The sequence below is a fragment of the Phyllostomus discolor genome, chromosome 1, assembly GCF_004126475.2.
Source record: "Phyllostomus discolor isolate MPI-MPIP mPhyDis1 chromosome 1, mPhyDis1.pri.v3, whole genome shotgun sequence".
Taxonomy (NCBI): Eukaryota; Metazoa; Chordata; class Mammalia; order Chiroptera; family Phyllostomidae; genus Phyllostomus; species Phyllostomus discolor.
This window is the reverse complement of record NC_040903.2, coordinates 81,902,236-81,925,366: the sequence shown is the minus strand read 5'-3', so window position 1 is coordinate 81,925,366 and position 23,131 is coordinate 81,902,236. Positions and strand designations below refer to the sequence as shown.

General features: G+C 35.6%; 1 protein-coding gene and 1 non-coding gene across 9 annotated transcripts in view; both read left to right on the top strand.

The window, feature by feature from the left end:
* Nucleotides 1-19,576, top strand: part of SEC24B (SEC24 homolog B, COPII coat complex component) — a 90,688-nt gene extending 71,112 nt beyond the window's left edge. For all 8 annotated transcript variants that reach the window (XM_036025427.1, XM_036025419.1, XM_028506014.2 and 5 more), the window contains 15 exons: nt 422-531; nt 2,955-3,067; nt 6,449-6,567; nt 6,913-6,968; nt 7,208-7,414; nt 9,636-9,759; nt 10,169-10,327; nt 10,961-11,134; nt 11,759-11,869; nt 13,190-13,365; nt 14,214-14,351; nt 15,113-15,217; nt 16,249-16,341; nt 18,354-18,457; nt 18,705-19,576. In XM_036025427.1, the coding sequence (XP_035881320.1) occupies nt 422-531; nt 2,955-3,067; nt 6,449-6,567; nt 6,913-6,968; nt 7,208-7,414; nt 9,636-9,759; nt 10,169-10,327; nt 10,961-11,134; nt 11,759-11,869; nt 13,190-13,365; nt 14,214-14,351; nt 15,113-15,217; nt 16,249-16,341; nt 18,354-18,457; nt 18,705-18,819 (1,904 nt within the window). In that variant the 3' untranslated portion in view covers nt 18,820-19,576. The remainder of the gene's footprint in view (nt 1-421; nt 532-2,954; nt 3,068-6,448; nt 6,568-6,912; nt 6,969-7,207; nt 7,415-9,635; nt 9,760-10,168; nt 10,328-10,960; nt 11,135-11,758; nt 11,870-13,189; nt 13,366-14,213; nt 14,352-15,112; nt 15,218-16,248; nt 16,342-18,353; nt 18,458-18,704) is intronic.
* Nucleotides 13,421-13,620, top strand: LOC114493628. The gene has a single exon (XR_003684249.1). It is a non-coding gene; the product is annotated as a small nucleolar RNA SNORA73 family (small nucleolar RNA).
* Nucleotides 19,577-23,131: the final 3,555 nt, after the last annotated feature.

Genomic DNA, 23,131 nt, shown 5'->3' with positions numbered 1-23,131 from the left:
AAATTGTATTCTGTTGATACATTATGTTCATTCAACTCAGTGCATGTGTGTGTGTTTTCCCCTTTAGTCATTTCTTAGGCCATCTTAGTATGATAGCTTTCAAGTTTGTGTTTCTGTGTGATTTTTTTTTTTTCATGTCATGAGATGTAATAAATAGAGCCCAAATCTAAAAAGTAAAGTCACCCGTGTTCCGGTTTCTAACCTAATTTCAGAAAAAAAGTTTTTTAATCTTTCTAATATATATATGTATTTTTAAAGAAAAGTTAAGGAATTAGTTTTTATCATTAGATGCTCACAGAACTATTTGTGAACCTTATATAAATACCAGTGATAGAAATAAACACTTTCCTAGGAGTTTACATGTGTGTTTAGTTACAAATTATGTTACTAAATTTTTACTGGATTCCTAATTCTTATCCAGTTCCTGAAGAATTTATGTATAACCCCCTTACCCGATCTTACGGAGAGCCTCATAAACGACCAGAAGTTCTGAATTCAACCGTGGAGTTCATTGCCTCTTCCGATTACATGGTAAACTATTCAGTGTTAAAGCTAGTCACAAGATATGTATTTGTCATTTGTAATTTGCTGTTAATTGAATTCTTGACCTAATTTTGAAATTTTAAAAATGCATTTTTAAAAACAATGCAGAAAGTTTATACTTAACAAATAGAAAACTCTTTGTAAGGGTTACAATTATATCATTAAGACATGTTAGTAATGTTTTATGATGAGCACTAACATCTACAATTTGTTGCCATTCTGATTATATTACTTACATGGAATGAATATAAATATTCTTTTATCATTTAATATGTAAGACCTTCCAACAGAAAAACTCATGTTTTTCTCAAAAACTGAAGTTTTCAGGCTCTTGAAGATATAATCGTGCTGCTTTACCTACTATAGATATCAAGATAAATGAATACTGACTTCACTATAATCTTTGTTACCAGTTCATCTTAAACTTTTACCTGCTCTTTAATTATACTGACTCTAATCTCTCATTCTAATTTTCTACTTACAAAAACAAATTCTTGACCTAAATTGTCTAAATTGTGCTCATCTTAATTATCATATCTATTCATTCTAAATATGTTTATAATAACTTGTTTCTTCCATACCCTTATTTCCTTATTTTTATCTTTTTTGAGTACAATAATATAAAGTGAAGAGGAACAGCTAATGTGTATTCTATTCCTAATGCTTGACCCATTTCTTTGTTTTTATAATTTTTATGATTCTTTTTGTCCAATGTAGCATCTGCCTACTTAACTACTATTTTCTTGTCTGTTTTTATAGTAACTGTAGTAAAGCTGGTCACTATTACTCTCAACTTCTTACCTCCTTTACAACTTATTTTGTTCCCAACTCTTCCCTGGCACTTTAGGAACTTCAGTCTAAATGAGTGGTACAGCAAAAAGTAATCTTTAATTTTTGCCATATGGCCCACATGATCCCTGGTTGATTTTTTGTTGTTATTTTTTATTTTTAAGCTTTTATTTATTTTTAAAGAGAGGGGAAGGGAAGGAGAAAAAGAGGGAGACAAACACTGGTGTGAGAGAGAGAGAGAAACATCAGTCAGTTGCCTCTTGTAAGTGCCCCAACCGGGAACCAAACCCATAACCCAGACATGTGCCCTGGGAATCAAACTGACATCCAACCAGCTGAGCCAACACTAGTCAGGGCCCTGCTTGATCCTTTTTTTTAAAAAAAGGATTTTATATATCCTTTTATTTTAACTTCCTACAGCAGTAGTTTTCAAGCATACTTTAAAGAAGAAAAAATAGTATAATGAGCCATCATTTACCCATCATAGAGCTTCAATAATTATTAACATTGTGCTGTATATATTTCATCTATCCCCAGTCTACTCCAGTCCCTTCTCCCCTCACCCACCCTGGAGTTTATTAAATGCTAATCCTACATTTATTTTATTCTATTTAATCCTTTCTTGAGGACATGGGGTTTTTTGGGGTTTTTTTATTGATTTTAGAGAAAGAAACATTGATGTGAAAGAGAAACTTCAGTTGATCAGTTGCTTCCCATACATACCCCTATTGGGGACCAAACTCATAGCCCAGGTATGTGCCCTGACCTGGAATCAAACCTACAACCTTTTGATGTACAGGACAATGCTCCGACCAACTGAGCCACCTGGTAGGGCACTAAACCTACATTTAACCCATTAATACTTCAGTATGCGGTATATCTCTAGCAGAGCATGATTAAACGTACTTGGAATGCCGTCACAAGGACTTTATACTTCGCACTTAACCCTTGGGGTTTGACCACCACCAAGTGACCCAATAGCTAATACTAATAATGGTTATCGAGGTAAAGAAAATAAATTTTAAAAGTGTTTTTAGGGGTAAGAAAGGGATATAGAGGTTGATATTAAATGAGTTTAATTTTCACTTGAAAGATATCTCATCCAAGACTCTGTCAGGAAAATATTTAGCCCATCTATTTAACCATTACTGTGTAATGGTTAAATAGATGGTTACTGCCTTAAGCTTAATTCACAACGAACTTTCAAATAAGGAAAAAAGTTAAAGGAATGTCATTTTTTTTTTTTCATTTTATTTTTTAAACTTACCCAGTACATTTTTGTTATTGCTTTTAGAAAGAGGAAAAGAGAAATAGAGAAATATTGATGGGTTGCCTTCTCATACACACCCTGAGTAGGGATCGAACTCACAACCTTAGATATATACCCTGACCAGGGTATCGGACCCACGACCTTTCAGTCTATAGAACCACACTCCAACCAACTGAGCCACACCAGTTTGGGCTGAGGAATGTCATTTTCATGAGCTCATAAGATCTTACAGAACATCCTCTATGTATATTTTTTTGTATAATATACTCCATAAGTATCCAGTAGTTATGGTGATATAAAAAGATTACATACCTACTAAATAAATAAATTACATCATTTTTATTTCTTTCAGCTTCGTCCTCCTCAACCTGCAGTTTACTTGTTTGTTTTAGATGTGTCTCATAATGCAGTGGAAGCTGGGTATTTGACAGTTTTGTGCCAGTCACTGTTAGAAAATCTAGACAAGTAAGAATTATTTTTATTCATATTATGTGTGTATATAGATATAGAAATGTGAAAGATTTACTAGCAGTTCATAGTGTTGGTTTTTAATAAATTTGATTTTATTTATCTATCACTAAGAGTACTTCCTGTCCGCGTTAGAATATGGATCCTACTACTTGGATTATTATAACTTATGAATTGTTGTCTGAATCATAAAATCATAAAAGTTGTAATGATGTAGACCCCGGCTTATGGGGTCTACCACATTATGGATGAGATACAAGACAAATTTACACAGACTACTGAGTCCTGTGGACTTTTCTCTCAAGGGGAGCAAAAGCAGTGGCCTCCACCATGACAGGCCTTTATTTCTTTTCTGGGCACATTACATGATGGTCCTCATTTACTATGCACAGGTTCGCTTTAGGTGATTACCTTTTACAGAAAACAAAGGAGATGCTGCTGCTAATCACATCACAGAAGAAGGATATTTGCAAATGAAAAGGGAAAAGTGGTTGAACTGGTTACATTCATCCTTGGAAGGTTTAGCATGGATTTTAGGAAGTTACAGTAAGCACTTGCTGTCTCAATTCAGGGTGAAGGGGTTTTAGCAAAAGCAAGTCTCAAAGTGGCCTAGGTACAATGCAGGTCTAGGACAAAGGAGACATTTCCCCACAGGAGAACCTGTCCATGGGCGTGGGTCCTGTGCATTGGACCTTGAAAGCAAGTGGACCTTGCTTTCCACTGGGAGCTGGGCCTACGCCACACAGAGTGGTCTCCTACATTTTAATACTTAGAAAGGAATTTAGATCTCATCTAACTATCTCTGTGACTTAGCAGATCTGACCAGAGAACTCAACTTGGTCAGGGTGTAAAGAATCTGGGTGAGGCAAATGTAGCTGTAGAAATGGAGTTTTTCATAAGGTAGTTTTTATTGATTGATTTTAGAGAAGGAGGGAGAGAGAGAAACATTGATTTGTTGTTCCACTTATTTATGCATTCCTTGGTTGCTTCTTACATGTGCCCTGACTGGGGATCAAACCCACAGCCTTGGTGTATTGGGACAACCCTCTAACCAACTGAGCTACCCAGCCAGAGATTCATAAGATGGTTTTAAATATGCTAATAAAAGGATGAGCCAAATAAAGGGGGAAAGGGAATTGATTTTCTGCTGCATATTTTGCAGGAAGTCAGGAACAGAGCTCTTCATTTTGGCACATTAGTAATAAACCGTATTGTCAAAGTAGAACCAGTATTGGATAGATTGCTTTTACCTGGCTTTAATTCCTTTCTGTGTGTCTGCAGATAGTAGTCATGAAGGAGACCCTCAATTAGCTTTAACAGTGAACCTTCCAAGTCCCATGAAAACAAAGTTGTTTGTACATTTCAACACACATGAGAGAGAAGACATAGGATTGTTAGTAAGGGTGGTTCACACTGCATTGGTTTTTCATATGTGCAAAAGTGTAGGTGGTTATGTATAAATACTTTGTCAGAAGTACTCTTGGTGATTCCAAAAGGTTCTTCCCCGTCTTCCATTGAATTTGAGAGTCCTTGCTCTGATGAGTGCTAACTCTGGTAATTATAGTCTGCATATCACTAATCTTGGCCTGTGAATAAAACTGATAACATTGGTACCTGCAAGACAAAAAAAAATCCAGAGATATTAAATTATTTGCTTAGTTTCATAGTAACTTAGAGCTTTCGTATTTTTCTCCTTGATTGAAGCATTTGCCCTATATTTAGTTGCAAGTGCTTACTTCATATACAGCTTTAGCTGTGAGTGGCAGTGGAAGACCCACTACACAGAAATTGTTTTTAAGACTGAAGAGTGAACATACTAGAAAAGATTGAGGATATAGCCCTAGGAATAGGAACAAGTGCAACGTGCAAAACCAAAAGAATAAAACTGGGAATGGAAAATAGTTGTATTTATATAAAAATAAATTTAGTTTATTTATAAATAGTTTTATTTATATACTATATATAATAGTTATACATACATAAATAATTACAGGGAAAAATGGAAGCATTAGGAAAGTTAAAAAAGTAAAGGTAAGAGAATAGCAACAGTATAGTAATATGTTTTTGGAAAGAGCTGTGGAAGTAACTTTGAGAAAGGGGAATTTGATGCTGGAGCAGTTCCAGATCAACCCCGTGTTTTTTGAGTTTGGGGCAGAGCAGGTAAAGTCTCCATTTTGATTGGTAGCAAACAACCCTAATATGTTTAATGACTTTAGAAATCTCAGAGAGGTGAAGATTGGTCTGCAGAAACATGATAAATCTTGACCCGTATTGGTAATCCAAACACCCACATAACCTGTTGCATTCTGTTCTATGAAATACTTTTAGACATAGTTTGCAGACTATATCTTAGTAACCTGATGGATCATGCATAGTGGTGATAATTATTTCTTTCATGCATACTGTTTTGACATTCTGTAATATTCAAAAATATTTTAAAAGCTTTACTAAAACAAATTACATAACAATAGTTAACATAGTTGGTGGTACTTAGGAATACACTTCTGTACGATTCAGCATTTATTTTATTCATAAGAAAAGCTTGAGTAATGGAGAGTTAATTTATTCTTTTAAGTTGTGGTATTGACTTGAATATACTGAGTTCTGGCAGAAAAATTTTAAAAGATGGATGATAAATAAAATATCTCGATCTTCTTAAATGTGGTTTTTATTTAAAACTTTATGCATTAAAATCTGATATGCATTACATTCAGTCTTTTCTAGGAAAGTACTTGTCATTCTGCCCTTAAAATGTTTAAACAAGATACACTTTTTGTAATATTGGAATGGAAAATACGAGTAATTTTTTACTTGAAAAGAATGTGTTTCAAAGCAAAATTAGCAAGAAGTCTTTGTTTTTTTTTAAATAACGTAAATTCTTTTTTTTATTTTTTTTTTATTTTATTTATTTACTTTTAGAGAGGAGGAAAGGAGGGAAAAAGAGAGGGATAGAAACATCAGTGTGTGGTTGCCTCTCATACACCCCCTACTGGGGACCATGCTTGCAGCCTGGGCATGTGCCCTGGATTGGGAATGGAACCAGCAACTCTTCAGTTCTCACGCCAGTACACAATCCACTGAGTCACATGAGCCAGGGCTTTTTTTTTTTTTAATCATGTCATTCTTAGGTTTGGTTTATTATTTGAATATAGTTCAGTTTCCTGACTTATGAATTCAAAGTGTCGAAATGTGTCAGTGTTTCATCTGAAGATGGAATGTTTCATCTTTGCTCTTCTTTGATTATTTAGATAGGGATGGCTTTTCTATCCTCCATGAAAAAGCCTAAGTAATTATTCTTAGACTTAGTTTATTATTTCATTATTCATTTAAATATGTTACCAAGCACTTTAACTTTAAAATTGTCATTTTTATCTTTAGGCTTCCTGGAGATTCAAGAACAAGAATAGGATTTGTGACTTTTGATAGCACTATTCATTTCTACAATTTGCAAGAAGGTTTATCTCAGCCTCAGATGTTGATTGTGTCTGATATCGATGGTAAGTAGTGAATAAAATAAAAATCTTTTTAACTACAGAATTTGGAGTTGATACTACTTTATTTGACAATGCATTATATCATAATGCTGTAAGGATAATTTGGTGCACTTAGATATTTGTTTAAAAATAATTGTTTCTATAAAATACTTGATTCTAAGTTTTTTACACCCATGTACGTATATTTTTGCATGTATACACACGTGTATAACATATACAGAGAATATATATTTAATAAAGCAGTATTATAGTACTCGTTACATGAATGGCCTGATGAAAACTAAGATTTTTTATATTGTAATCTTTAGACTTGATTTATCTGTTGATTAAAATATGTTTTCCCTATAGATGTTTTTCTGCCTACTCCAGATAGCTTACTTGTGAACCTACATGAAAGTAAAGAGGTGAGATTGATTTTTCTCTTTAAAGTATTAAAATATTTCTGTTATTTCAACTGTTTACTGAAATGTTTCACATTTACTTGGTATATTAACATTTCAATAGACAGCATGGTAACATTTCCATTCACTCCTCAGCTTATAGTCTCCCAGAATGTAGTGGTACATACTACACTCTGCGATGTTTTGAAGAAGAATATTGCCTTGCCCTCTCAGTAATTTAACTTTAATCTTTGTTTTCCCAGCTTATAAAAGACTTATTGAATGCATTGCCAAATATGTTCACCAACACAAGAGAAACACACAGTGCCCTTGGTCCTGCGCTTCAGGCTGCCTTTAAATTAATGTCTCCAACAGGTGGCCGTGTGTCTGTATTTCAGACACAGTTACCCTCCTTGGGTGCAGGACTTCTGCAGTCCAGAGAAGATCCTAATCAGAGATCGAGCACCAAGGTATTTTATATTTTGTTTCTCTGTCGTATTCAAGATGCTGTTTTCTGCCTTTAGAGACTGTGTAATTATTTATTTATCTTCATTAATAGTAATGGTGAAATGGGACTTGATATTCTGACTCCAGTGCTCTTTTCTATTACACAAGTGATATGCTTACCAAATCTGATATGTTATAATGTAACATGCTCATACTAGTAAACTTTTAATATGAAGGTAACACAAATCATGGTATAAAACTTGGAAAGTAGAAACAAATGTAAGCCAATAATCTCATTATCAAGATATACAAACACATACAAATAAACATAAGTGAATACCATATATATGTACTATATTTTTTAACTGACCTTTTAATCAGAGACTGTAATAGTCCTTTTTGTTCTGTACATAAGTCTTTTCTGGCTTCAACTTATATATGAGAAAATGCCATTACAACTAATTCTGGATATGAACCAAACACTTTTAATAGTGTCATAAATATTTAGTGTTATGTTCAGTTTTTCCTTGGGATAAATTTTAAAAAGTAAAATTGTTTGGTCAAAGCATATAACTTTGTTTAAATTATTATTGTATTTTAGTGATTGGGTTTTTTATTTAGTTGTTCAAAGATTTTGTTTGTTTGTTTGTTTATTTGTTTGTTTTTAGAGAGAAAGGAAGGGAGGGAGACAGGGAAAGAAACACTGATGTAAGAGAGAACATCAAACCCTTGCCTCTTGTGTGCACCCCGACCAGAGGGCCAAATCCACAGCCTAAACATGTGCTGCTCTGGCTGGGAATCAAATTGTCAGCCTTTCACTTTGCAAAATGATGCCCAACCAACTGAGCCACACTGGTTGGGGCTACTTACTGGGCTTTTTATTAACCTGTACTCTTCATGACTCTTATCATCTAGCCACTATTAACTATTGTTGCTTCTCTAGTTTTCACCAGTTTGCTAGAGAAAAATAGCAACATATTTTACTCTTCTTTAAAATTGATTTTAGAGGTAGAGAGACAGAAAAATATACATCAGTTTGTTGTTCAACTTATCTATGCATTGATTGGTTGCTTCTTGTATGTGCCCTGACTGGGAATCGAACCTGCAACCTTGGCATATCTAGATGATGCTCTAACAAAATGAGCTGCCTGGCCAAGGCCCATATTTTACTTTTTAAAGAAATTGTGTTTTTTAATTGCTTTTGTGAAAGAAGCTAATTTTAAAATAAATTGAAGCAAAGAGATTGTTTAAGCTCACCAACAGGTGCAGCTAACATTGAGTTCATTGTTCCATTGCAGCCTATTATAGAATACTGAGGTGTTTTAAACAGAGGAAGGTGTTTTGTATTTACTGAATTATTTGGTATAGTTTTGTTTTTTCTCATTTAACTTTCAGAAATATTCTCTACTTTCTCAAGACTCAAAAACTTCATAATTTTTTTTAAAGAGAGGGGAAGGGAGAGCAAAAGAAGGAGAGAAACATCAATCAGTTACCTCTCGCATGGCCCCCAGCCAGATACCTACCCCACAGCCCAGTCTTGTGTCCTGTCTGGGAATCAAACTGGTGACCTTTCAGTTCCCACACTGAAACCACACCAGCTCTGCAAAGCTTTAAATGTCTGTTCTGGTTTACATATTCCTTCACATTTGAGTGTAATAACCATATACTACATAATGTGACTGAGAGGATTGAAGCATTTGGTCAAGCAGTATAGCATAATAATTAAGAATTTGGAGCCTGGCTCTGGCACTTTTAACTCTTTCTCCAGTGCCATCTCAGCTCGAATCCTCCTACCAGTAGGAAAACCGTTCCTTAATCTAACGGCTGTCTGACTGTGATTTACCACTGTGTAAAGTAGCAGCACTCAATCCGCAGCCCAGACTTCTTGGGTTTATATTCCAGCATCTGCTACTCAATAACTATGTAACTGGTCAAGTTACTTAATTTTTTTGTTTCAGTTTTTCATCTCTAAAATGTAGATAACCCATGAAATATATGTTATTACAAGAGTTAAATAATTTGTATAAACCATCTTGAGCGGTGCTGGCATATAAATGCTTTATAAATGTTAGCAATCATTAGTCTCACAGGAAATCTGTGCTAACTGTATAGACATTTGTTAAAAACTCTTTAGTTTGCTGGGGATTTGGGGAAAGGATATTTTCTGCTTTACTGTAAGAAAGACATAGAAATATGTGCATAATTTAAGATTTCCAGCACTTACTTTATGACATGTTGACTTAGGTTGTACAGCATCTTGGCCCTGCAACTGATTTTTATAAGAAACTCGCTTTAGATTGCTCAGGGCAGCAGACTGCGGTGGATCTGTTCCTTTTAAGTTCACAGTATTCTGATCTGTCTTCTCTAGGTAAGGAGATATCATCATGTTTATCTGTTTACATAAACAGTTTTAGCATATAAATTAATACAAAGTCTTCGGTAAGAGTTCTCAGTATTTTGGAGAGAGAGACATGTGGATTAGATAGACAATATCTATGAATATTACCAGTAAACTTTAAAGCACTATACAAATATCAAATGCTGTTAGTATTTTGTTCTTAAAATATGATTTCTTTATCATTCTGCTCAAAAATAAAATGTATGTTACATTTTACAAATGTTTGTGTTTTCTCAGATTTGTACATTATCCTTATTTTGACAGCTTTGATATTCTCATCATGACTTAGATTCCTTGATAATATAGAATCTATACTACTATTGGACAATTAAGATGTTATTGTTTCTGTAGTTAACACTTTTTCTATTTCTCTTTAAAGCTTGCATGTCCAAGTATTCAGCAGGGTGCATCTATTATTATCCATCTTTCCATTGTACTCACAATCCTTCACAAGCAGAAAAGTTACAAAAAGAATTAAAACGTTATCTCACAAGAAAAATTGGATTTGAAGCTGTTATGAGAATAAGGTGTACTAAAGGTATGAAATTATAAAAACTATGCTTTATTATTAAGTTAATAAGCATTTACATATTGACTAGTTATGACTGCTTATAATGGTTGTTCATCATAAAAGACTTCATGTTTGATCCAGCTAGTTGTACCATGTTTTTTATATATAGTTGTTGAATAATCATTGCCCAATTTTTTAAATTATTTGAGTAAGTCGGTAAAAGTAATGTTTTGCTTTATTAGGAAGAACTTAAGAGAAAGCGTGTATTGGGGTAATTTTAGAAGGAGAACTAGAAAAACGGAGGATCTTAAATGAAAGTGGTCAAATTCATGGTCTTTCTTTCATGATCATTCACACAGTCTTCAACTTGCATTGCCTTGGTTTTCTGTGAATGTTTGCAGGAGGGATTCTGATCCCTTATTTTAATTCCTAAATGAGTTTTATAGTGACCCTCACTTTTAAAATTTTGTGCGTTAAATCTTTTGTATAACCTACATTGATTCTTTGGTGTTTTCGAACTCTACCAATACTTCAATGCTACCCCCTAGTTATCCTTTTGATTCAAAATCAGAGACTTTTTTTTACTTTACAAGGTAGGTTTAGCCTGAAATAAAGATACTACCATTACTTCATCTTTTATAACAAGTTTTTCTTCTCTAGGTCTTTCAATGCACACTTTTCATGGAAACTTCTTTGTTCGTTCCACTGATTTGTTATCCCTTGCCAACATCAATCCTGATGCTGGATTTGCAGTACAGCTGTCAATTGAAGAAAGTTTGACAGATACTTCCTTAGTGTGCTTTCAGACAGCCCTGTTATATACATCAAGCAAAGGTAATATTAAGAGAAATGAAATAGAACTTGCAGCAGTAATTCTTCCCCCCTTTCACATGCTTGGGAGAGTAGGGAGAAAGGATGAACGTACAGTGGGAAGTAATGGGATTTCCATCAGTTAACCAGATATATGTTCTGTTCTTTTTTTAATCTTTAAATGATATCTTATATGACTTGTAGAAGACTTGTATTCCCAGGATCATGTGTGTCTGGTAAACAGTCCATGCTAAATTCAGTCATGCCATTTTTAGCAGTATTTCTTGTTCCATAAAATAAAAAATTCATCCCAGCACTTATGGCTACATTTGTTAATTGGTGGTCTTAATGAGTTTTCTGACATTTTACTATGCTGGGTATAATTTAGAATATGTATATTAAAATAAAAACTAAAATTTAATACTCAACTATATTCAAATATAGTATGTGTCCATAGTACAAGTATATCTTCAGATTTAGAGAATGTTTAATTTTCTTTAAAACATATTCACTGCAGAACTTTGTTTTTACATGACAGTATCCTGTTGGTGATTTAATCCAGTCAGAACAATAGCTTGGTTAATATTTGGACATGTTTTCTTTGTTTCCTGGTCTAATATGTTTTGCAATGTCCATCACTTTGTTCAGGCGAGCGGAGAATTCGAGTGCACACACTCTGTTTGCCTGTGGTGAGTTCGCTGGCAGATGTGTATGCGGGAGTGGACGTGCAGGCTGCCGTCTGCCTTCTGGCAAACATGGGTGAGTGAAAAAGTAAGGGAGATGCACTTTTCCATCCTAAAAACTGAAGCTTGGGCATTTTTTTTAACCCTAGAAATCCCTTATTTATAAAGTGTATGTTTTACATTTTCATTTACATCAGTGTGAACTGGACTGTTCTTATATTTCTCATTATTTCTTTGGGTTAAAAATCTTCTGGGGGATTCATAATCACTAAGAGTTGGTAACAACCCAGATTCCGTTCAGCTGGTGAATGTATGCACAAATTGTGATACATTCATGCAGTGGACTGCAACTCTGCAAAAAAAAGAGGATTGTTGGTACATGAACAGATGTGGATGACTCTCATGGGCATTATGCTGAGTGAAGAAGCAAAACACTACCTACATAGGATTCCATTTATAGGACATCCTAGCAAAGAAATAATCACAGGGATGAAGAGTAGATCAGTGATTATCAGGGTTGGGGTAAAAGAGCGTTTTACTACAAAGGGGCAACCCAAGGAGACACTGTGGGGGTGGTGGCACTGTTGTGTGTCTTCCTTGTGGTGATCACATGGCTTTGCACTCGACATAAAACCACCACCATGGAATTGTACTTGAGAATATAAGTTTTATTGTATGTCAGTTTAAAAAAGTCCATTAGGGAATTAATATAACACTGAGTGTTTTGTTTTTAATGAATTTATCTTTTAGCTGGATTTAGACATGAAATGAACCTGGTTATTGCCCATGAATAGAACAGTATTTTTAATACCTAGGCTTATGTGTAGGTTATTTGTATCTTAATAAAATATGTACTTGAAGTTTCACACTAATACCTGGCTTTTCAGTATCTGCATGAGGACTTATGTCCAGTGGTCTTTCTTTGTTGAACTGGGGATGCTTTGACAGGCCTGTTAGAGGATGCAAGTCACTGAGACTGCAGAACTTACATTGTTTATTCTTTACAGTTTTTTTTTTTAAATTGAAGTTTAACATTGTTTGGCCAGGAAAACAAAATATACATGTGACTTTATTTGAGTAATGGAAATATCCCCAGAACTTTCTTAAAAGTTGATGGATGGTACATGTTTTCTAATACCCTTATTGGTTAAGTATTTTTATAAAAGAGATTAAAACAAAAAGTCCAAAACAACCTAAATTTGTGCTTACTGTCAGATTTAGGACAGAAAAAGTATGTAATAAGCAGATATTTTAAAAATGAGGATGCAGGTGAAATGTATTTTTTATCCTAGAAATGAAATTGATGGTTTCTTAAATAATGGATGTAAATCTTATTTCTGACAACATTCATTGGAATCTAATGGTTAAGTACCTTTTTCTTTTGGTTGCTCTCTAGCTGTGGATCGATCCATTTCATCAAGTCTGTCAGATGCAAGAGATGCTTTAGTGAATGCTGTGGTGGATTCACTGTCTGCTTATGGCTCCACAGTCTCAAATTTACAGCACTCTGGGCTGATTGCACCCGGTTCCCTCAAATTGTTTCCTCTCTATGTTCTGGCCCTTCTCAAACAGGTATCTCTCTGTACACGGTGACATATAATAAAGTTTTAAAGTCCTCTATACATACCCAGTGTAGATATCCCTGAGCACTCATTCTCCCTGGGCCCTGTCCAGGCGCCACAGGGGAGCACGGGGCTCTGACTGTTATACACAGCCCCTTTCCACAATGTCGGAGAGAACGCCAGGCCTTGAGTCTGACTGCATATTCCTGTAGCTTCTCAGAGTCCTGGACAATGATTGAGGAGACAAACCATAAAGGGAACATCTGAAAAATAGTAAAATTTTGATACATAGGTGAAGAAATGAAATCTAGCTTTTCTAGATTTAAAAAATAATATATTTAACTAGAGGATTATGCCATTTAGCATTGGAAAAGTTTTGAAGAACAGGCAAAGATGAGTGGAAAATGTAGGTATACAAACACAGGATGACTGTTGTGAAACCCTGTGACCTCACTCTCTAAGATGTGGGAGCTGCTTGCATGATGGGGTAGTTATAGCATACTGTGGATGTGCTTCTGGGAAGAAACTAAGGAACGGATTAATATTCACTGAACATCTTTCCATGCCTCCGGCACCATAATATGTGTCATACATACACATCACCTTAATTAACTCTTACAGCAGCTAGAGAGTTGGGTATTGTTTTCCCTGTTTGTTGGGGTTGTTTTTTAATGGTGACAGTATAGCTTTGAGAAGGTAACTCACTCACTCACTCACATACTTATCTATTAAATGTCAGATCTAGGTAGGTCTGATTTGAAGGCCGTACTTTTTCCATGATAATGTTGTCTATTTATTTTAATGATTGTCCACTGTATTTATGTTTTATGTGAATTTTTTTGTCTTTTTTTAATGTAGAAAGCATTCAGAACCGGCACAAGCACACGCCTGGATGACCGTGTATATGCCATGTGTCAGATAAAGTGTCAGCCACTTGTTCATCTGATGAAGATGGTTCACCCCAACCTATACAGGATAGACAGATTGATAGATGAGGTACAGTTTCTTTTAGTGCATTTGAAATGTTTAAATTTGAGTGTACTTGAATGTCTTGATTCTGTAGGTAAGGTAGTAGTGTATTAATTAACAATTTTTAACCCACTTTTCCCTATTAATATATTAAATATGGACACTAGGACTATCAAGTGTCCTATCCATGGTTACGAACTATCTGTGGTTACAGAGTTTGAAAAAAAAGTTTCATATGGGGATTAATTGCCTTGTGGGTTTGCTTATAATATTTATTACAAAGCCAAGTGGTAGAGTGGACATTTCCATCTTTATTTTATAGATACTGGTGGCTTCTGATGTGGTCACAGTGCAGTTTTGATGATATTGTAAACTGGATCTGGTGTTTGTCAGTGCTTTTAATATGCACATATGTAGTGTGCGTTTTCCTCCTCACATTGAAGCTTTACTTTTTTGGAATCTGCTCAGTGTAATGTTCATAGAGAAATATAAAAAATTAGCTTGCTTGACAGCAGATTTATTAGTCATACTTTTAATATACCCTGATTCCAAAAGGAAGTAATGGACAGATTGTTTTACATATTTGTGTTTTTATCTTTTCAATTTGAATACATCTGAGTGTCTTGATTGAACAGCAAAGTCATAGTGTATTATCAGTAATTATTTGCATCCTACAAAATCCTCAGGTGTTATTTTTCACTATTTTATAAAGAGCTAGTGGCCATTAGCTTCCAAACTATGATGATAGCAGTGTACGTGCATTCACATTGCTTCTGTTTCTGTTTCAGGGTGCAATACATGTTAATGACAGGGTCGTGCCTCAGCCACTTCTTCAAAAACTGTCTGCAGAGAAGCTGACAAGAGAAGGTGCTTTCCTTATGGACTGTGGCTCTGTAAGCACCCTCTACTGACAAAGCCTAATGCTGATCCAACAAAAGGAGAAACACTTACAGGGTCCAGCTCTGTTCTCACAGATCAGTCAGTGAAAGGTGGATTAGGAGCTGAGAGGCAGCACATTGGTAACTGGCACAAGGGGTTAATTCATTTTAGACTTTTCTAGTTGGATATTACTTTATTATCACAGATTAATAAATTTTGTTAACATGGTTTATTTACTATCCTAGATTATGTATACTTGATAAAGAGAAAAGTTCCTGTCTTGAAGGATTTTATCATCTAGACAGGGGTGTCAAACTCATTTTCAGTAGGGGCCACATCAGCCTCGAGGTTGCCTTCACAGGGCCAAATGTAATTTTAAGCCTGTATAAATGTAACTGCCCCTTAACTAGGGGCAAGGAGTTCTGCATTTGGCCCTGTGAAGGCAACCACGAGGCTGATATAGCCCCTAGTAAAAATGAGTTTGACACCCCTGATCTAGAATCATAAAATTCAAGTGGACCTCGAATTTTTCTAGTTCAGCTTATATCCATTGTCAGAGATGCTGTTAATGATTAGAAGTTCAGGGGAAGTCACTGGGCAAGGTGGTGGGGAGGGGTGTCAGAGTGGTCGCAGTGGCTTCATAAGTGATGCCTTATCAGCTGGAAAAGGATTCCAGTAGTCATAGGGGGAGTACATCAGTGAAAAATAATGGACACAGTCATTGAAATAGTGGATAGGAGATACTGTGAGTCAGTTATCCTGGTTAAAATAAAACAATTACATTCCTGTTGTGGGGGGAAGAAGAAGGTAAAACACATTCTATGGGAAGTCTTGAAATTTAAGCAAAGAAGATAAGAAGCATTGTAGATTCATGGATGTAGATTGTAAACGTGCCAATTACATTTCCTTTTTACATTTATGTTCCTACTTTATTTGAAATAGTATATTTTACCTCTCTTATGCTTCATAATTTTGAGAAAATGAGCCATAGTGGCTTCTAATTAAGGAGGTATTTTAATATATATATATATATTTTTGTTTTTAGGATTTTTATATTTGGGTTGGGAAAAACTGTGACAACAGCTTCATAGAGGAAGTGCTTGGGTATCCTAATTTTGCATCAATTCCACAGAAAATGGTGAGTGGGTTTTTATACAGTTTTAACTTTCTGTGTGCTTATTTGCTTTAAATTTTTGTTCATTGAAATAAACTACACATAAGATTCATAGTTTCACAAAATTCACATAAGATTCATTAGTTTTTAGGATATTCATAATGTTGTACAACCATCACCAGCATCTAATTCAGAGCCCCAAAAAGAAACCCGTGTCTCCCAGGTTTCCCCTCCTTTCCCCAGCAAGCACTGACCTCCATTCCATAGCTGGGGAGGGGGGGGGGGGGTTGCCAGTTTCGGACTTTCGTATAAATAGAATCACACAGTATGTGGCCTTTTGTGTCTGACTTCTTTCACTTCTCGCAGTGTTTCAAGGTTCACCCATGTTGTAGCATGCATCAGTATTTCATTCTTTTTATGACTAAATAATACGCTATTGTTTGGATATACCATACTTTGTGTATCCAATCATTCGTTCATGGACATTGGGTTGTTTCCACTTTGGGGCTTGTTGTAAGTAGTGCTACCATGAATAGTACATGTGTTTGTGTGAACATGTTTTGGTTCTCTTGGGTGTATATAACCTGGTCTTGGAATTGCTGGATCATATGGTACACTCTATGTTTAACTTCTTGAGGAACTGCCACACTGTTTTCCAAGAACTTTACCTTCTAATTTAAATTACTGTGCTGATGCACTGGCCAGGTAGTTCAGTTGGTTTGAGTGTCATCTTGATACGCCAAGGTTGCAGGTTCAATCCCCAGTCGGGGCACATACAAGAAGCAACCGATGAATGCGTGAATAAGTAGAAAAACAAATTGAGGTTTTGTCTCCCTCCTTTCTTCTCTCTAAAATCAATCAATAAACAAGAACTTTCAGTATTATTTTGATGATAGTAAATATAATTTTTTCAGTTGGCCTTTACTGTATGTGTATTAACCAGTAGCAAAGAAATATTCCAAAAGCAGTTCTCTACATTTAATTGTAAAAGGTCTACCTTATTTTTGGATATCATAATTATGTCATTCTCCTGAAATTAATGTAATGTCAGTGTAATTTTTATCATGCTCTGCTGTTGTTGTTTAACTCCACAAATGAAGATAATTAGGGAAAGTTTTAAAAAATAGTAACAGTGAAGGGAGAAGCATATGGAAAATAAATTCTCCTAAATAAATAGTAAGCTTCATTTTAAAGCTGTAGTTTATTAGGCAGTATTGATACTTGCATAATAAACATATCAGTGTAACAGAACAAAATTCAGAAATGGTTCTAATTCCTGAAAAATAATGTGGTAAAGGTTACATTTCAAATCACTATAGACAAAAATGGAATATTAGAAAAAGAATCTTTATTACATTAAAATGGGCAAGGCCTTTGTAAGTCAGTGATGAGAAAAGATTAATAAATCTGAAGCATAAAAATAAAACATCTCTGACAAAATAAGTAAAGACAAACAACAAAATTGGAAAATTATCTGTACCTCAAATGACTGAAAAAGGAGTGATTTCTCTAGTATATAAAGTTCTCTTACAGTCCTTTAAGAAAAAAACCATCTCCTAAAAGCAAAAGAAAAATTTAAAAATGGGCAAAGGATTTGAACAACCAGTTCATAGAAATGTTTTCTGATCTTTTACTTTTTAAATGTTGGCATAAATTACAAATATAACCCAAACATTTTCATTTAAATTTTTTACAAACTATATACTTTGATTTTCTTAGTTGACTATTAAATTGACCCTGGCAGGAAAAAAACTCATTATGTGTGTGTGTGTATATATAAAAAAATAGATTTTTGGAGTCTTAGCATACACATAAAATGTCAGTGATGTACTTACCATCAAATATGTTTTGTTGACTTACCCAGAAAAATATAAACAGACTTCTCAGGAATTTACATTTTATTTGTTTAGTTGCTGCTATTGGGGCTGGGAATAGAGGACTGGCAGTTGGTGATAGTGGAAATTATGATTTGATTCAAAATAGTACTAAAGTCTATGAGAAAGAAAATAACTTCCTAATTATATTTCTTTTACCAGACACATCTTCCAGAGCTAGATACACTTTCGTCAGAAAGAACCAGATCCTTTATAACTTGGCTTAGAGACAGCCGACCGTTGAGCCCAGTTCTTCATGTGGTAAAGTATGTACTTCTATAACTTAACTAGAAAATTTCCTCATCCTGTGCAGTCTGTAAAATTGTTTGTCCTCAAGGCAAATTTAAAATAATATTATCAAAATATATTCTAGTGGTAGAATGTTGCTATTTGAATAATATCCCCTATGTGCCATTTTACTAAAGTCCCCATGTATCATACATTTTGAAAATGTATAAATCATTCTTGTTAATAATGTGAATTTTTAGGTAAATACTTTTTTCTCTTTTTCAGAGATGAGAGTCCTGCCAAAACGGAATTTTTTCAACATTTGATTGAAGACCGGACAGAAGCTGCATTCTCTTACTATGAATTTTTGCTTCACATTCAGCAACAGATTTGTAAGTGAAGTGGAATAAAGTTGCATCTAAGAAAAAGACCTAGGTAAAGCATGATCTGTCCGAGAAGCACATTGGACATTTGAAATGAAGGCATTTGTCATCACAAGACATTGGTGCCTAGCATCGCCCCTGTCTGAGGCAGAAGGGAAACAAGAGAAAGAACCCGACAGATTTTCTTCAGCCTAAATTGGTGGTGGTGACAATGCTGTTTCACCGAGTATATTTTGAATTGGTTTCGACACATTTCCAGTAGTGCAGCAGTACAGTGCAAGCCAGCAAATTTATGTAGCTAATGTGGAATGATGTGTAATGTAAAATTAGATAAATTCTTTTTTCTTATAGTTGACATGACATTTCTGGGCTGGAGCTTTGACAAGAGATGCCAAAAGGCAGTGGGTACCGTGTTATTTATATGAATTACTTTTTAACAAGGAGTGATTCGTATTCATTAAATGAATTCAATATTTTCCCTGTAAAAACAATAGAATTTCAGTACATGAACTATAGAAAAATATATATATAATGTACATAAAAGTTACATTTGTAAAGAAAATGTAAAAATGTAACTACAGACTATGAATTGCTTAAACTGTGTTGCATTGTTGGATGACAACTCTTTTTGTCACGGTTAGAGAATAAGGTTGACTAATGTGTATTATGAATTGAGTCCACAGAAGAAACACAAAACTCTTTGTAATTCTGTTAAATCTTTTATGTGGATTTATTTATGATCAGCCTACTAATTAAAAATATTTTGCTTGACAGCATGGTTTGGTGTTTTTTTGTGTGGAGGGGGGGTGGGAATTGATGAGTTTTTAGGGGGGGTTGGTTGGTTTGTTGCCATTTTCACATAGAATGTCCTGAATTCACTACTTGGGTGAAATGCAATGATATTGAATCCATAAGTTATTAGTTGTGGACTTTACCAAGTACTTAAACCTCGTTTATATTACGAAAAGGAATGCTACTCTCAAAATACATATTATTTATCGACTAAGTCTAATCTTAATTCATCTTTCTCAATTAGGCATTTTCCGCATATTCACATCAAAAAATTTTTCATAACATATGTGACTACCCAAGTTAATTGACTTTAAGACTACCATCTTGAATTTTGAGAGATTTTATTCTGATGGAAAAAAAAATCTCTAATTTACTAATAGTTGATTTACTTTAAGAACTGTTAAGGACCCATTAGATTGTGGGATGGAATTTTATACACTGTGAATGTCCCATTGATGAACTTCAGGAGGAAAATTGCTGTTGGTGTGTATGACTTTTACAGGTTTTGTGTAGTACATCTCTTTTCTTTGGATAAACATAGAAGTACTCTCTTACATGCCCTGATAGAATCGAGAAGTTAAATGACTCACCCCAAATGACATTGCTAATTAGTGGCAGAGCTAAGAGTAAAAGCCAAATGTTCTACCCACTCACTGCCTGCGGCGCCCACCCCCAGGACTGTACTTGTTCCTACACTGAGCTGCCTCTAGCAAGAGGAATCTTACTGAACACTAGGAAGAACTGCAGCACTCTAAGGGCAACTACATACTGTGACTTTATAATGAAAAGGATCATGTTTCTACTTTAAGAAAGACAAAAGTCCTTTGTCTCTCTATATTTCACTTTTCATTCAATAAATATTTATAAGCACGTAACACCTGTCTATTGTTCTAGGCATAAACAGATCAAACCCCGCTTCCACAGTGCTAGCAGTTGAGAGTGAGAGTGGGAGGACCGGGGGAAAGACGGTACCTTTGTGTGTGTCAGCTCTGGTGAACGCTGTGAAGAAGCAGCTGGGTAAGGGAATTAAGAACGCTCTGTTGGGATGGTAACCAGAGAAGGCCTTCTGAGAAGGCGACCGTTGAGCAAAGAGTAAAGCCACGTGGACATCTCGAGGAGGCATCCGAGTAGGGGAACTTTGTGGTAGTTACCTTCTGACTGCCCCCGTTTCCCTGTGAGAGAAGCCGAACTATCCACTGAGAAAGGGCGAAGAGCACGAGAGGTTTCGTGAAGTGGTCCCCTAGGAGGGGGAGACATTGAACTAACTGGTGGCATATATTAGGATTGTCAAGCAGCACTGAGGGCCCATCTTAGGATGCGGCTCATGAACTTAAAAGTGAAACCAGTTAACATAACTGCCTCTTTCCTCCAGCCACATCTGGCAGCTGGGTGGAAAGTTGGATTTAAACAGCATTGGTACAAAGAATGGAGGAGCATGGGACTTAAGGACATATACAAGGGAGTGACTCATTTAGTGAAAGGAACACAGAATGAATGATGGATAGAGAAAAGATAGTAGTAGTCCTGTTGAGGTCAAAGAGCTCAGGAAGTGGAGGTCAGGATATGGAATGCTCAAAATTGAGATTTGGGGGAAATTTAGATACTGGTGATGACAAGATCTAGGGTCTAGAGTCTGTGGGAGTGGGTAGTTGAGGTGGTGTTAAGACATGATTGGAGGCGAGGAGGTCAGAAATTAAAACCAGGGTGGATCATTTCTTTGACCATTAAAATTGCCAAGAAAAATGACTGGAGTTGTAATGGAGAAATGGGGACTGTATGTAAGGAAAAGCTAGGGATATGCTGTGATCCCATGGTATGAATTCAGAGGACCTGGGGTAGGGAAGGATAAAATAGTCTAGGTGTCTACAAATGAGGAACAGAGGGATTCCTGCCTCGGGTCTAAGGTCGAAAACGGCCACCCTTCAAAGGTTTATAAGGGAGGTAGCATTCGTTGAAGAAAGCTAAGTTGAAGAGTATGTGGAGACTGACATCAACAGGAACGTGGGCATGATGAGAGTAACCCTGATGGGTGATGGATAATCACCCATTACCTCCTTCTGGGGACAAGACTTCAGTCATTTGCTTTGTGGCACAGAGTGACCCGAGGAAGGGGCATGCTTCCCAGGAGTCCTATGAGTCTGCTTTCAACTAATTGAAATTGTCATTAAAGTCACAGGTTCCTTTTTTCTTTTTTTAATTATATTTTATCATGCTAATACTGTTGTCCCAATTTTTCCCCCACGCTCCCTCAGGCGATCCCCACACCATTGTCCATGTCCACGGGTCATGCGTATTTGTTCTTTGGCTACTCTGCTTCCTGTACTGTACCATACATCCCCATGACTCTCCAGTTTGTACTTCTTAATCCCTTCACCTTTTTTCTCCTACCCCTCAACCCCCCTCCCATCTGGCAGCCATCAAAATGTTCTCTGTATCTATGATTCTTTTTCTGTTCTGCTTGTTTGTTTTTTAGAGTTAGTTGTTGATAGGTATGTACTTACTGCCATTTTATTCATATTTTTTATCTTTTTATTAAACTAGTCCCTTTAACATTTCATATAGTAATGGTTTGGTGATGATGAACTCCTTCAGTTTTTTCTTATCTAAAGGGAAGCTTTTATCTGCCCTTTGATTCTAAATGATAGCTTTGCTGTATAGAGCAATCTTGGTTGTAAGTCCTTGCTTTCAATCGCTTTGAATATTTCTTGCCAATCCCTTCTAGCCTGCAGTTTCTTTTGAGAAATCTGCTAACAGTCTTATGGGAACTTCCCTGTAGGTAACTCTTTGCTTTTCTCTTGCTGCTTTTAAGATTCTCTCTTCATCTTTAACCTTTGGCATTTTAATTATGATGTGTCTTGGTGTGGGCCTCTTCGCATCCATCTTATTTGGGACTGTCTGTGCTTCCTGGACTTGTATGTCTATTTCCTTCATCAAGTTAGGGAAGTTTTCTGTAATTATTTTTTCAAATAGGTTTCCAATTTCTTGTTCTCTCTCTTCTCCTCCCAGCACCCCCGTGATTTAAATGTTGGAGAGCTTGAAGTTGTCTCAGAGGCTCCTGACACTATTTTGGTTTTTTTAGATTATTTTTCTTCTCGTCCTGATTGGTTGGTTTTTGATTACTTGTATTCCAAACTGCTGATTTGATTCTTGGCTTCATCTACTCTACTGTTGATTCCCTGTAAATTGTTCTTTATTTTAATTAGTGTGTCCTTCATTTCTGACTGGATCTTTTTTTTTTCTTTACTGTTGAGGTTCTCACTAAGTTTCTTGAGCATCCTTATAAGCAGTGTTTTGAACTCTGCATCTAGTAGAATGCTTGTCTCTATTTTGTTTAGCTCTTTTTCTGGAGTGTTCTATTCTTTCATTTGGATCATGTTTCTTTGTCTCCTCATTTTGGCAGGCTCCCTGCATTTGTTTCTATGTGTTAGATCAAGCTGCTACATCTCCCAGGCTTGATCAAGTGGCCTAATATAGTAGGTATCCTGTAGGGTTGTGGCATAGCCTCCCCTATCAACCAAGCTGGGTACTCAAGGTGCA